This window comes from Catharus ustulatus, chromosome 9 (genome assembly GCF_009819885.2).
Source record: "Catharus ustulatus isolate bCatUst1 chromosome 9, bCatUst1.pri.v2, whole genome shotgun sequence".
Classification (NCBI taxonomy): Eukaryota; Metazoa; Chordata; class Aves; order Passeriformes; family Turdidae; genus Catharus; species Catharus ustulatus.
In genome coordinates this window covers 20,273,654-20,288,165 of record NC_046229.1, presented here as the reverse complement: position 1 = coordinate 20,288,165, position 14,512 = coordinate 20,273,654, and the positions used below count along the sequence as shown (strand labels likewise).

General features: G+C 38.6%; 1 protein-coding gene across 3 annotated transcripts in view; it reads left to right on the top strand.

Annotated features, from left to right (window-relative positions):
- CDC14A (cell division cycle 14A) overlaps positions 1–14,512 on the top strand; it is a 54,892-nt gene that overhangs the window by 35,932 nt on the left and 4,448 nt on the right. For 2 of the 3 annotated variants that reach the window (XM_033067824.2, XM_033067823.1), the window contains 6 exons: positions 1,153–1,291; positions 3,754–3,910; positions 4,565–4,677; positions 6,476–6,523; positions 7,565–7,693; positions 8,626–8,944. In XM_033067824.2, coding sequence (XP_032923715.1) covers positions 1,153–1,291; positions 3,754–3,910; positions 4,565–4,677; positions 6,476–6,523; positions 7,565–7,693; positions 8,626–8,944 — 905 coding nt within the window. The remainder of the gene's footprint in view (positions 1–1,152; positions 1,292–3,753; positions 3,911–4,564; positions 4,678–6,475; positions 6,524–7,564; positions 7,694–8,625; positions 8,945–14,512) is intronic. The other variant, XM_033067826.1, reaches the window with a different exon arrangement.

Sequence of the window (14,512 nt, the reverse complement as noted above, 5' to 3'; positions counted from 1 at the left end):
CATTTAGTAAGCAAATCAACAGTCTTATTCTTTCTAGTATTTACGCCACCCTAGATAATCCTCTGCAGTGTTAAGTCAATAGTTAACTCAGGCCTAACTCAGGCAGAGATATATTGCAGAGGTGTTCTGAGCACAGCTATTACACTAGAACTGCTTGTCTCATGAGATAGAACAGTTAATTGCAAAGGATTGTCATGGAAAGTTTGTACATTAGCAGAATGTTGGAGGAAGGAACTGAAATCAATACTTTGCCTTTTAAATGACTCTTCAGAGCTTGTCTTCCAAGCTACAATTATGGAACCTCACTGTGTGTGAAGTTCTACCTTCATCCTGCCTAAATCATCTTCACTTTCAAAAAAGTCAGAGTTAGTTATTGGTTAAGTGTAAAGAACTTGTGGTTGTGTATAGAATTGTCAGCAGAGATGTCTGGCTGCTTGGAGAATTTCCATTTGGATAGTTGTTGGTGCATAAACAATAGTAGGCTACTGTGAGACTGTAAATTGCAAATACTGTGTTTGTGGGAAATAAGTTTTAAATGGGAAAACACTTTACTAGTAGATGAGACAGAGCTAGAAAGAAGTTAATTCTCACGCTGTAGTTTGAGACTTCACTGATAGTAAAAGCTAATTTTTCTGTGTCTCTGTTGTCCCCTTAAAAACAGGATTAGTTTGGGATTTTTTGGGCAATGGGTTAAATTATTTTAACCTATTGATATCTAAAATTATACACTGGTCAAGAGTGATTGCTGTTTGTACAGATGACAGTAAATAGTTTTATGTGTTGGTTTCACAACAAAACTGATTTAAAAAGAAAAACCCACTGAGTTGCTCCCTGTTGAGATGTGACATGTATTTGCACCATGGTTTTAGGTACTTGTGTTGGCCTCTTAAAAGTGATTTGATTGTGTTTGGGGTAGAACTTTTCAAGTGCCACAAGTGATCATTGTTGCAGGTGTTCTTTTAAACATTAACTTTTCCTACATATGAAAGATCTGTCCCTGTATCTACAGCATTGAAATTGAATTGTGTGATAAATGGGATACTGAATCAGAAAGTATTTCTTCAAATACTGTTACGGTGAAGAACGTTGCATGGAGTTTCCTTACATCCCATTTCCTTACATCCATGGCTGTTGATATTTGTCTTTCTCTAGCTGGCCTGGGAAGAACAGGAACATTGATTGCTTGTTACATAATGAAGCACTACAAGTTCACACATGCTGAAGCCATTGCTTGGATAAGAATATGTCGCCCAGGCTCTATTATAGGACCCCAGCAACACTTCTTGGAAGAGTATGTATACATATATGTACCTTCTTGCTCCTCTGCATCCCTATCCATCTTGCACTATTTATAGGATCTAATTTGTCTACGAATATTTGTAAGTTATTGCCTGTTCTACAGATTTGAGGTTAGTTAATAGGGAATTGAAATCTGAGTTACTCAGAAGCAGTCAGCTTCTCTGGAATTCTATGCTTTTTGTCCCCTTAAAGGGGCACAGGGCCTCAAGACTACATGTTTCTGTTCTTAAAATTAATCTTAAAAAGGTATCATTTGTATGGTTTTTCTTTATTGTAACTAAAGATTAAATAAGTACTTGGTAGAAAGCTTATGATCTCCATCATATTCCTCAGCATGATGTATGAAACATTTCTCATTTGGAGGTAGTAGTTGTAGCCAAATAAATGTATGGTTTTAATACAGCTTCAGATGTGATCCTGACTGGAAATGAATGATAGTGATGTAGACAGTAAGTTTAATGTCATAGTGGTTTCTGTGTTGTGCATTTACTACTGTAGTGGTTGTGCTGATATATTTGAGTTGATGATATTTAGTTGGAGGCATTTTCACTTTTATGGGGTAAAATATTTTAAGAAAATCTACTACAAGTAAAAAAAAGAATTCACTAGCTCTGCTAGATACTGTGTAAATACTGTAAAAGATGCACTGACCTTGCATCTTAAAATCCATAGGATATTGGATAGAAAGAGATGATTACTGTCATTCAAGAGAAGCAGCATATGAATGAATTTTTTTTTTTCCAGTGCAACTAAATGGACACCACTATTTGAGAGGTGGCTTACTGGTATTGAAAACACTGCAGATCACAAACTTTCACAAACTACAAATGTTGACTGGAGTCAGATTAGTCTTCTTCAGACAGTGCTGATGCTTGGATGAATATGTTCTTAATAATTACTTGCACAGTAGAGAAAAATTACAATAAAAGTAGTAGGTAATGTGAATAGTAAGTGCTGTTTACTTACAAGATAGGAAAGACAAGGCCCATGTCTTTTCTTAGTTTGACTTGGTATTGAAGGATTACTTGGCTTGATTTTATAGATAGGCAAAGATCCTTCAGATCTACCTGCATTTGTCATAGCTGAGAGCTGTGGTGTTGTTCAGTGAGAATTTTCTGCTGTCCTAAGGGTAGTAGATACCTGTTTCAACAATCAGACAAAAGTCAAGCAATGTCACCAGTGGTGTCAAAATGGCGTTGGGAAAGAATGTCAGTTACATCTTTTTAATATAAAATGTCTTGCCCTCAGGGCTGCAAAATCGCATCTGACAAAAAGGTAACATCTTGGAATTTCAATCTCCCAAGGTTCATAGATGTCGAAGCCTAATCTCTTAGGTTCTTTGAGGTTTGCTAAGAGAGGTTTGACTAGTTTAGGGGTTTTTTTATAGAAACTCTTCCACTTCAGTGTGTATCAGATCAGTTTGTTACTGCATATGCAATAATCTTGAAAGATTTAAAAAGTATTTAAATATTCAAGCATGTTTTCTAGGCTACTTCTGTTAGGTGGAACTGAGTAGCACTTCCTCTCTCCCCCATCCCTTTCTTCTGCCTTCTCGTGATGTTTACTAGGGATGCAGTGAATTTTTTCTGAAGTGCTTACCTTTTGCATTTATTATGCAAAAGCTTAGGCAGTTGGCTCAGTTCCCTTAGTTCTTAAGGCTTGACATAATATTTTGTTTCCAAACAAAAGTTTCCTGTGAAAGTGTATTCTTATTTAATTCCTCTTTTTTTTACTTCTCTGTTTAGTGGAGGAATTTAACGTTGCTTCTATAGTATGTAATAGTGTCTCAGTTCTTGGATGGAGCTAGCATCACTGGTACCCTACCCAGTAACCTTCCTTATAGAGGAATAATGCAGCCTCATCCAAAAACTCAGTTCTGCCCATGCACATTGTAGAAAAGAAATTGTTGTTATTTTACCACCTGTGTGAAGGATATGTTCTTTCAATTTCTGAAAGTCCTTATTAGACTCCTGGCGAACCTTACATTACTACATCCTCTTGCACTGCACAGGTCAGCTGTAGTTTCACTACACAATATCTGTAGTCAGAAAATTTATGCTAGTAAGTTGCAAAGTTCTGTATCATCAATTATGCTGCACATGGTGTATATAAAAACACTATTTTGTATTATTTTTTAAGTTGTGTTTTAAGAGCCTTTAAAATATGATTACAAATTCCTGTTTAGTCAACTTCTTTCCCCAGAAGATTTGATAAAATGAAGTTTTAGTACTGTGACAACTACAGACTTATTTGGTGATTCTGGAGGGTTTTTGTTGTTGTTTTTAAGTATTGAGGTTATAAAATTTTTTGGGATAAACATGTAAATTTTTTTCCAGATGAAGATGTACAGAAGTTTCAAATGTTGGCAGTCTGTAAGCATGGTATGTTTTCATATTGTTTTTTATGTGTATGTGAATGTGTTGATCTGAGTGGTTTTGGTTTTGTGTCCTGAAGGAAGCAAGCAATGTTATGGCTGGAGGGAGATCTCATCCGAACAAAGCAGAAACAGCAAGGACTGGATGGAAACATTAACAGAGTTCTTTGTGGCTTGAATGACATTTCCATCAGTGACAACTTGAATAAAGCACAAGACTTGGATCAATACAAGGAGGTAAGTGTTCTTAGGAAAAAATTCAAACAGACTGAAGCTGAGCTTTTAATAACTAGCTATAGATAACTTCTAGATTTTTGGCTTTTTAGACTTGCATTAGTATTAGGTTTTTTTAGTTTGTTTTTTTTCCTCAGATTAACTTTTTTATAGGTCATAATTGGAATAAATCTCGACTTAAAATAAAAAATCAAGTAATATTTAAAGCTGCTACAGGTAATTCTTCAAGCTTCAAAAGATTTGCATTGCTTCAAGTAATTCTCTCAGGATTTTCAGTTGTTTTCTTGAGAACGAAGGTAAACAACACATCAGCTTTCCTCCTGGAAACAAAAAATCTGCTTATTCTAAGTTTTTAACTAATAATGTAGGTGTATATAAATGTCCAACAGACATCCTTGAAGTAAATAAATGCTGGCATTAGGCTTGAGCATCGTGAACTGACTTTGAGCTCGCATTCTGCAAAAGCCGCATGTGAGTGTGTTTGTACAGAGGCACATTTCATGTCCCAGGACTACACAAAGAGCAGTGCCATGTCTGCAGGAGACAGTAGATCAGCCTTCTGGGTTCTGATCTTTGGCAAGGAGATGCTCAGGGCTTTGAAATTACGCTCTCCTAGGATTTGATACATTCCCTTGCTTGCATACTTCTATTTCCCAGAATGATTCTGAAGACAAAGATGGGGAAGCTCACAATGAGATGACACAGGGAGATAAGCTGAATGCCTTAAAAACTCGGAGACAGCCTTGTTCTGCTACAACTGGAGCTCTGAGGTAATTATACCAGTCTGAGGTAACTTGCAGTTTTAAATTCAGTCCATGGTATCAGATCTGTGTGGCAAGTACATGGTCTTGTTTAAGGCAGTGGCACTGCCTGTACTGCCTTCTGTGGTGGAAACTTCTCCAAGTCTGCACCTATTAGTTGCAGATTTGGTTTGCTAATCTTTTTCTTCTCTCCTTTGTTGCCCTCTATCTCCCTGTGTAGGGATGCCTTCTTACTGTGTAGAAGTAACAGATAATGTAAAAAATACTTCAAAATTTTCTAATTTATATCTAGTGTTTTAAAACTTACAACTTGAACAAAATACAGTAGTTTCACGAATACAAGCCGCACGGATTATAAGCTGCACCCCCAGTGCCTCGACAATGTTGCTGTCTTTGTCAATAGATAAGCCGCACCCCGAATATTAGCCGCACTTTCGTTCGTCGCGAGAATCCGTGCGCAGCTTTCACAAATTGGCCAATTAGTAACAGGATCGCGGCATAGCGGGCTTTACTGGCTCGGGGCGGGGCCAGGAAGGCTCGGCCCGCTCATGGTTGCCGACGGGGCCGGGTGGCCCAGCTCAGCGCCACGGCTCGGCGGGGCTGGCCGACTGGTGCTGCCGCCGCCGCCGGGCTCGCTGGCCCCCCTCTCCCGTCAGCACCGCCCCGCTACCGCGTTCGCTCGCCCGGCTGGCAGGGCTGCCGCCGCCGGGCTCGCCGCCCGCCCCGCTGCCGCTTTCGCTTGCCCTGCGCCGCGCCTCGCGAGCGCCGCGCCTCGCGAGCGCCGCGCCTCGCGAGCGCCGCGCCCGCCCCGCGGCGGCGCTTTCGCTCGCGGCGGCGCTTTCGCTCGCGGCGGCGCTTCCGCGAGCGGCGGCGGCGTTTCGCTCGCGGCGGCGGCGCTTCGCTCGCGAGCGGCGGCGGCGCTTCGCTCGCGAGCGGCGGCGCTTCCGCGAGCGGCGGCGGCGCTTCGCGAGCGGCGGCGGCGCTTCGCGAGCGCCGCTTTCGCTCGCCCCGCCGGCAGGGCTGCCGCCGCCGCCACCAGGCTCGCCGGCCGCCCCCTCCCGTCTGCACTGCCGCCGCGTTTCCTCGCCCTGGCCGGCACTGCAGGCCCCCGCACCGCCGGGCTCCCCCACGCTGCTGGCCCCGATTATGCTGGGCTTCCCCCGCTGCCAGGCAGCCCCACCCGCCGGCCTTCCTGCTTCTGCCATGCTCCCCTGCACTGCTAGCCCCAGTTCTCCCGGGCTCCCCCGCCATGCTGGCTCAGGCTCTGCCGCCCCCCTGCCCCGCCCTGCTGGCTCAGGCTCTGCCGCCCGCCCCCACACTGCTGGCCCCGCCTCTGCCAGGCTTTCCCACCTCTGCCGGGGCCGGCCGGGCTCCAGCTTGGCTTGGGGCTGCCGCGGGCTCTCACTTCCGTGTTGGCAGCTTTTAGAATTTTGTTAATAGATTAGCCGCCCCGGAATATTAGCCGCACTTCCGGGTTTCCACCAAAATTTTGGTCAAATTGGTGCGGCTTGTATTCGTGAAATTACTGTATTCTTAATCAAGCTTAGATGTCTTTCTGTAATTACTTTTCTGTACTCTTTATAGAAATTTAGAATTTTTCAGAACTAGTAAAAATGTGAACTTTGAAATTAAATCTGAAGTAACTCTCTGTTCTTTAACTCTAAATTAAAGCCATGATTAATCGATAACCAAGAGTCAGTAATTCTGACTCTTATATTTTAAGCCAACCTGAGACACACAGATATGATTTGGCAGAGGGGAAAGGTGTTTTATCCTTGGATAAAGATTGCTGCTTTTGTTTCTTTAGGCTGCAAGACATGAAGCTGCACACCAGGTCAATATCACAGCCCTTCAGGTACTGACTTTCAAGTTATGTACATCATTTGACTAGGGTCTTAATTTTCAGTATTTTGGATCATTGCTAATCAATTTATGTGATCACTATTTCTGACTTCTGAGCATAGGCCAGTAACAAATCTTTTTAAACACCTGCAAATTGCATGCCTTACCCCATTGAATTGATAATACAAAAGACAAAATTTCTATCATTATCAAGCATTAATACTAAAAAGAGCACATTTTTTTCAGTTTTGTGACCTGAATTTTTGAGTTGGATTTCTCCAGATGGCTAGCACTGGAAATGAATGTTTTACCCTTTTTTGGTGTGTAATTCAAGTTGCTCCATGTAATTTTTCTTCTGTGCTTATAGTTGGAGGCCTGTACCCAAGCTTTTTCATCCTTTAGGGTCTGTTGTATCCCTTGATCTAGGGTTAGAGAAAATTAATTTTTTTGATTAATTAATGTGGACAGCCATAATAGTAACAAATTGAGTACCAGTGTAACATACAGACAGCTCATTATCAACACATGAAGAATTTTGTCATTAAGAATCCCACCATAAAAAGAACTGCATATTCTGTGTAACTTTGTGAAAATTTTCATTTGGAAATAATGCTGACCTCATGAAAACTAGTTTTGAGTTTTTCTACTCATACTTGCTCTATAAGCTCAAAAAGTACTCTTAATCTAATTTATATTTAGAGTTCTGAAATTCATTATAAAACTATATGATAATTTATATTGATGTGATATTTGATGATATTTATAAAACTATATTTGTGATAAATTTATAAGAAATGGACACTTGTCCTTCATAAATCATCAAGGTAAAAAGTAGCTTGTAACTTTTTAATAAGGTGCAGCAGGGGAAATACTTGGAGTGGATGTCTGGAAAGCGTTTTTAAAAAAATACGTTTATTCAGGCAAACTTGAGTTCTCAGACTTGAGAATTCACACTTTTTAAAATACCAGTCTATGTACTGAAAGACTATGTGTTGGAGATATATATTTTAATTACAAAATCTTGCTCCTCACTGAAACTCTCTGCTCTTTTTAGACTGAGTACTTCAGGTAGCACAGAAGGATCCATTTCTCCTCTGAAGGCCTCCAGAGTGATGGCAGTTACTTCACCATCTGCAGAAAGAATAAGCAGACTTTCCGCATCCTCAGGCTCTAACCTTAAAAGGTTTTTTTCTTCTTCTCATTTTGGTTCAAATGCTTACAGTATCCTGCAGTGGTTGTCAGCACATCTGCAGCCTATGAAGCGCTTGCTGTTCATGGCTATAAGACTTAAATTTACTTACAGTGATTTGCTGTTCCACTAGCCAAGCTTTAGTTGCCTACACATTTAAAAAACAAGGAAAATCCAAAATCTATCCTGTTGGTCTGAGAGTTTTATTGAGATTGTGTCATCAGAAACAGTACTCGCTCAAGTGGTTTGTTATGTTTCATTCACTTACCTCAGTTTATGGATGTTTTGCAGATATTCCTACTAGTTTATATACGATTACTCCCAGAACACTGAATGGTAATTAATTTTTTTATGAACCCTTGATTTATTACTATTCAGCTTTATTATTACTATTGTCCTAAGCAATTATATATATTCAACACTCAGAATAATTGATGCATTTTTAATAACTATGTCCACAAATATTTGCCTGAACAGAGTAACCAGCTTGAGGTATTTCAGAGCACTCTATTTCTAGTCTAAAATTTGGTCATATTACTTCTTGGGTACTTGAAGGCTTGTATCACAAAACTGATGGCAAAAAACAGAGGAGTAGTTCCTAAACTGTTCCATGTACACAAAGTACTTCAGTGTGTATCAGATACTGCCTAAACATTTAACACCGCCTCCTGCATGTGTGTATGGTTTGATAGAGGTGAAAGCTGGCCATGGCATAGTGCTTGAATAAGCAGAATTTGGAAAGTCCTTACAAAGAATTCTGCTTTTCATTACTTAGGAGCTAGAAAATGAACCTGTGTGCAAACACAGATAATTTTAGAATGGTCTGTGTTATTCACCTAATGTCTTCTGAACTGTCTGTTACATATTTGTATATATCTCTACATACCTTGTGAATATTTTTTTCCCTGCATGTGTTTTCCATTCAGCATTTCCATAAACTCCAGACTAGCCAGTTCTCTAGGGAACCTGTATGCTGCTTCAGATGACGATGAGAGCAAAATGACATCATTGTCCTCTAGGACAGGTTTTTCTGTAAGCCATATCTCCAGTCACCTGAGTGGCAGCTTGCAGCTGCCACACAGAAAAAACCATGAACTGAACAACAACTTATACAACAGAAACAGCAGTAGTGGCAACAACCTGAGCAGCCAAAGCAATTTTCACAGCGCCGTGACAGATGAGTACGCACCAGCCTTCCTTTATGGGCCTTACAACTCCTCCAGCACGATACCAGAGTCCATTCCTGTAAGTCATAGTCACAACAGTGCCTTCAGGCAGCTCACTGATGCTTTTTTTCTTCCTTATGTCTGTGAGCAAAACTGTTGCAAAAAAAATCTTAACTCTGCATAACACTCCAACTTGGTCTAATGTTTCTGAGCAGCATCTTTGTCTGTTACCTGTCATTTCAGCTGCTTTTGTTTCTGTCTCTTCTAAGCATCTGTTACATGGAAGCTTCATGAAAATAATGACACCTGAACTTCACATCTTCCCTGATAACTTTTTTAATGGACCTTTTTACCCTTTAGATTTTATTTCAAATTATCCATAACACAAAGCTAATTGTGTGTCCATCTTCGTGCAGAAGCCTTTGTATGTATCATAGTAAACAGAAATAGAAAATCCTTAAAGATAGGGCTTATTTAAACAATTAGTGCTCTTGACTTGAAACCTACTCCTTTCTAACACCAAATGTGGAAAGTATTAGAAACAAGGTATTTCTGATGGTCTCACATTGCAGTTTTCATTCCTTAATAACATTCCTGCCTTGAGCTTATTTTGTGCTCTTTTTCTGTTAGAAGAGTCTGTATAAAGAGGATGTACAGATAAACTAATGCAACTTGAAAGTGTTTTTATACAAAATGCAGAGAAGAAAGACTAGAGAAATTTCAGTTACGAAATCAGAAATAGCTTCATCTATTCTAGGGAAAAAATAATTGAATCTACTACTATAAATCTAAAACCAATTTAAAATACCTGGTTTCCAAGGATTTGATAGCCTACTAATTATAAAAAATGGTACACTTTTTAATATATTTTACCTATGATTAAGGGAGCCTGTCAGCCTCTCTTGACTAGTTCTGACACTTAGGATTTTTATTTTTTTTACTGGGTGGAAATAAAATTGGTTTTGTGTAAAATTAACTTGAGTATTGGACATCACTCTTCTGTTCCTTTACCATTGATAAATTGTTTCAGTATAAGGAAAGTTCTGGTGTTACACTTGCTAGTGGTTTTTGTGTGGTGAGTTTGTTTTAAAACAGCTAATAACATGCATTGCATGTAAGTAGGATGTCCTGCAAAAGGTCATTCACAGGCTGTGTTCCCTTCTTCCTGCAGAAGTGGATGACCCACCCTCTTGTTAACAGCTTAGATTGGCACCACTCAGTTCAGAAGCCATATCTTTGTAACTTGGGAGCATGAATTGCTATTTCTGAGGATAGACAACAGTAGGAAATAAAATCTCATTGTTCCATTGTGGAATTAAATTGTATGTGTGACTGAAACCTAACCCATATAAACAGAATATTGAAGTTAGTTGAGGGAATGTGATTCTGTGTTCTCCAGCTCAGTGGGTTCTTCCTACTGTGGTAGAATCTGCTTGACCTAAGACAGCTCTTCAGAATACTTGGTCCTTTCAGATTCGTTTTGTTTAAAAAAAATAAAGCTTATTATCCACTGAAATAAATGCTGATATTCCATGATTTTAGAATCACTGCTCTGCATTGAGTCTAAAATGGAGCTTAAACTTTACTTTAAACAGCAGCAGTAACTTGTTTGCAAGGGAATTCTTGAATGTTGCCACATCTTCACCTCTTTAATTAGACTCTCTTTCCCTACTAAAGGATTCCAGTAAACTATATATAATTGAGATTTTTCAAGTGAGATATATAAGCCATAACAATTTTTCTATGATGAAACAATTCTAGAACAAGAGGACTGCTCCTGTTTAACTAATTTGGTTTAATTTCTTCAGGCAGAGAGATGAAGAGAGAGATTAAAAGCTGTATAGCAAGCCAGGAATGTTTGTTTGAGATACATTAATGAACCTTTCATTTGTTCATGCATTCTGATTGCTGGAAAGTCACCCTTTTTAGGTGTTCCCAGTCTTCTAATCCAACATGCTTACAGAAATTCAGTCCTCTGGTCCTGTTGAGTATCCTGGAACTAAAAGTCAATATACCAGCAGGTGAGAGCACTCACTCATCTGAATAATAAGTGGTAAATTGGCTGATTTGGTTTAGTTTGGTTTTTTTTAATGTCTCACTTTCCATGCTAATATTTAATGTATTGAACAATAATTCTTTGGAGAGTCAGCCCATTCCCATTCTTTTGTTTCTTTTGTAAATTATATGCTGCCAGCAGCATTTTTAGAGGGTTCTTATCCATATTTTACTCACAGCTATATATTATGCATAACGTGTATGCATGTAAATTTATATGCAGCACCCTAAGGGGAAGAAACTCCTTGTAACTGTAACATGACTTAGTCATGAAAATCAGCTGACATCATTCACAATAGGCCAGAATTTACAAGGCTTCCAAATGATAAGGTAAAGCATTACAGAAACAGTAAGCCTGTTTTCCTCAAGAAGTTTAAAAAGTTGAATGTAAATATAACATCTTAAAAACTCAGAACTGTCACCTCCTTTGGAGAGGTAGTTGCCATAACTTAATGCTACAAATTATTTTTAACAATGAAAGACATGTAAGAGGGCTTGTTCTATAAGCATAGGACAGGAAATTAAGTATTGGTGACACTTTGGGGGCATTTTTTGTGTCTAGATATTTACAAAATTCTAGGATGGTGCTGTGTTTCTCCTTAGTCTCATAAAACCTCGAGGTGCAACATAGTTGGCACTGACAAAAATTCCCCAAATCTATGTGAGGAGAGGGGGTGTAGTTTAAGGAAGAAGAAAGGAGCAATTCATGAACAGGGGAAATAGCTATGTTGGCAACAGAGAGGTGCTTACAGTTCTGTGCATTGCAGTGAAGAAGGAAATTAATTGCTGTCTCTTTGCAGTAGAAGTATTAAATTACTTAAAACGTTGATTTAAAAGAAATCTCTTAGGCATAGTGTAAAGAGTGTAAAGTTTTAGGTTGAATTGAAAATATTTTTAAAGAAAAAAAGCCTTTCTAAAATGCACAATTCTCCTGTTTTAAGAATCTCTTTAATTTTCTTCCTGTCTGTCTTAATGACTTAGTAATGCATGGAAGGATATAAGGGATATAAAGGATATCACCTTTGAGTAATTCTTGGCTTGATGTTGCTTGCTTTTAAGTAGAGGTTATACACAGTCAAATGCAGCAAGATCTTTAAACAAGATTCTATCTCCAGTCTTCTCTGAAGAGTGAGGTGAGCTAAAAGTACTCTATTTTATATATTATATGCTGTGATGTGAGAAACAGCATTTCTTAGCAAGAGTAATGCCATGCATAGTCTATATAGAGAAGTGCAAGTTTCTGATTTACCTGTGAAGTAATATTCTTTCAGTATAATAATGGCTAAAAAGTGTTCCCATTCAGAATGATTTTCAGATATGTTCTGATTAATGCATTTGCTTCTAAAGGTACTCTGTAGCCTTATGTATATCTCCCAGTCATAGAGGAGTGCACTAAATTGTTACCCATTTTATGCACAATTGAGTGCAGTTACTGTGATGTCCTGAGGTTTAAGACAAAAGTAGGTTTTTCAGTTTTTTAATCTCTGAATGCTTTCTGTCTGGTAGTGAGCAGCTCACTGGCAAATACAGATGGCTTATTTTGAGGACAAGATAATTTTTCTGAATGTTTGGTCCACTGATTGAACAGAGTACTATTATTTCACTTTTAACCTGAAACTTTCTGTATCTCTCTATTATGTCAATGTTATAGCCCTTGTTATCTTATTTTCTTGTTGTGGAGATCTCGTGCTACTCTCAATTTGATTTCCTTATGATAAGCTAAGGTAGCTCAAAACTGCTTTTAGAAGGTGTTCAAATTCTTTTATTTTTTTTAATCTTTCTAGTCCAGAAAGCTGCTACTCAGTGCTAGCCTGCTTATAAATACATAGATTCTTTTATTTTCTTTGACTGCAGTGGACTGAGACCTTGGGGGGAGGAAGTGTTCTTGCCATTGATGACAGTGGTAGTGACTTCTATTTCTTCTATTTAAGTCCCATGTCCTGCATTCCTTGAGGGATTGATTCTTGGTTTGGTTTGGGATTTTTTTTTTTCCATGTGGAACTCTGTGGAAAAGCATTTATCTCTTTTCTTTTTATTTGGTTTGTTGGTTTGGGTTTCTTTCTCCTTCCCCTCCCCTCTCCGTCTAGGACCAATTAACCCTCCAAGGAAGATTGTTTTTTCCTTACCACTTCAGCCCCTGACATGCAGCTGTTTTGCTTCTGGTGGCACTTACCAGTGGTCTGAAGCTCACCAGCAAAATACAGACTACCAAGCTACCAGTTCTGGCAGAATTATTTTAAAAGCAGAATTCTGTTTAATCATTTCCACTTCACTGCTTTAGATGCTGAAATTACTTGAAAGTCGTGACAGCCCAGCCTAGGCTTGTTGCAGTGTTTGTGTTCTTTCTAATTGGAGCACATCAAGTGATGTACCTGACAGAAGTCTATTGCATGTCCTGGTGCTTTGTTTATTCACTTAGCTCATCAAAGGACTTTTGAATTATATTAATTCCCTTTCTCTTAATTGCCAAAGTTTCCCTTCCCTGAGTTAGATATCAAGCTAACCAGCTGTAATCAGGCAGTACTTTTATTTTAGAAAATTACCTTATTACTCTTAGTTGTCTATCTTTGTTAATGTGAGTGGTTCAGGAGCATTTTGAGATGGCTAGGACAGCAATTTTTCAGTTCTATTTCATGTTCACTAAACTCATTAGTGAGTTTTTCCCGCACTATGGAAGAGAAGGTTATTCACTGGTCTTCTCTTTTCTTTTGCAATGAAAAAGCATTAATACTGCTGTTCCACATTCCACTTAACAAAAAGGAAGAATAAAAATAACCATGACTATAACTATTGTCAGACTGGTATTTTTCTCTAATGGTTTTTGTCCTTCATCAGTGCAAGCTTATAATCCACTTTATCATGTTTATGCTGATGAACTAGAAGAAAAGCTTGATTTTCAAAGAAAATAAAACTTGCTGTTACAATCAAATAGAATAAATATTTTATTTTACAAAGTGCATGTTTTGGTTAAACAGAATCTCTCAAAATTTGCAGAATTACTGTCTTCAACTATAATCACACTTAAGGTAATGCTATAAGATTTTTGCTTTGTTCTTACAATAGTTCTAAATCCAAATATCGCTCTTTGAAATGTATTTTTATTGGAGAATATGTAACTGGGTAGTCTTAAGATGAGTCACCTTTTGCTTCTATAGCTGTCATGGAAACTGGCAAGATGGAAACATTGCCAAAAAATTGAGAAGTGTTGGCAGTGTTTTAAAATTCACATACATCATCTCTACCTGTAGCATGGTTTTTCTTAAGAACTTACCATTAATGTAGATAGGCTTTGCAAAAACCAGACAAACACTAGTGCATCTTGCTGATGTGTAAATTCAGCAGACCCATAGGATCACTTTGTGTGTGTGCATTTTCTCTAATGCATCCTGAGTTAGTTTAGTGGCTCTTGTGTATTCTCAGTAGTTCTTGCCTGCAGCAGCACTCCTATTGCAGTAATGTTTTGGGAGAGTTGATGCACAATTCAAAAAACTTGTTACATTTTTGCAATTATCTGGGGAAAGGGTATGTTCAAATCCTAACAAATAGACCTAAATGCTATAGGGTTATTGTGTCTTGAAACAGAATTCAAAAT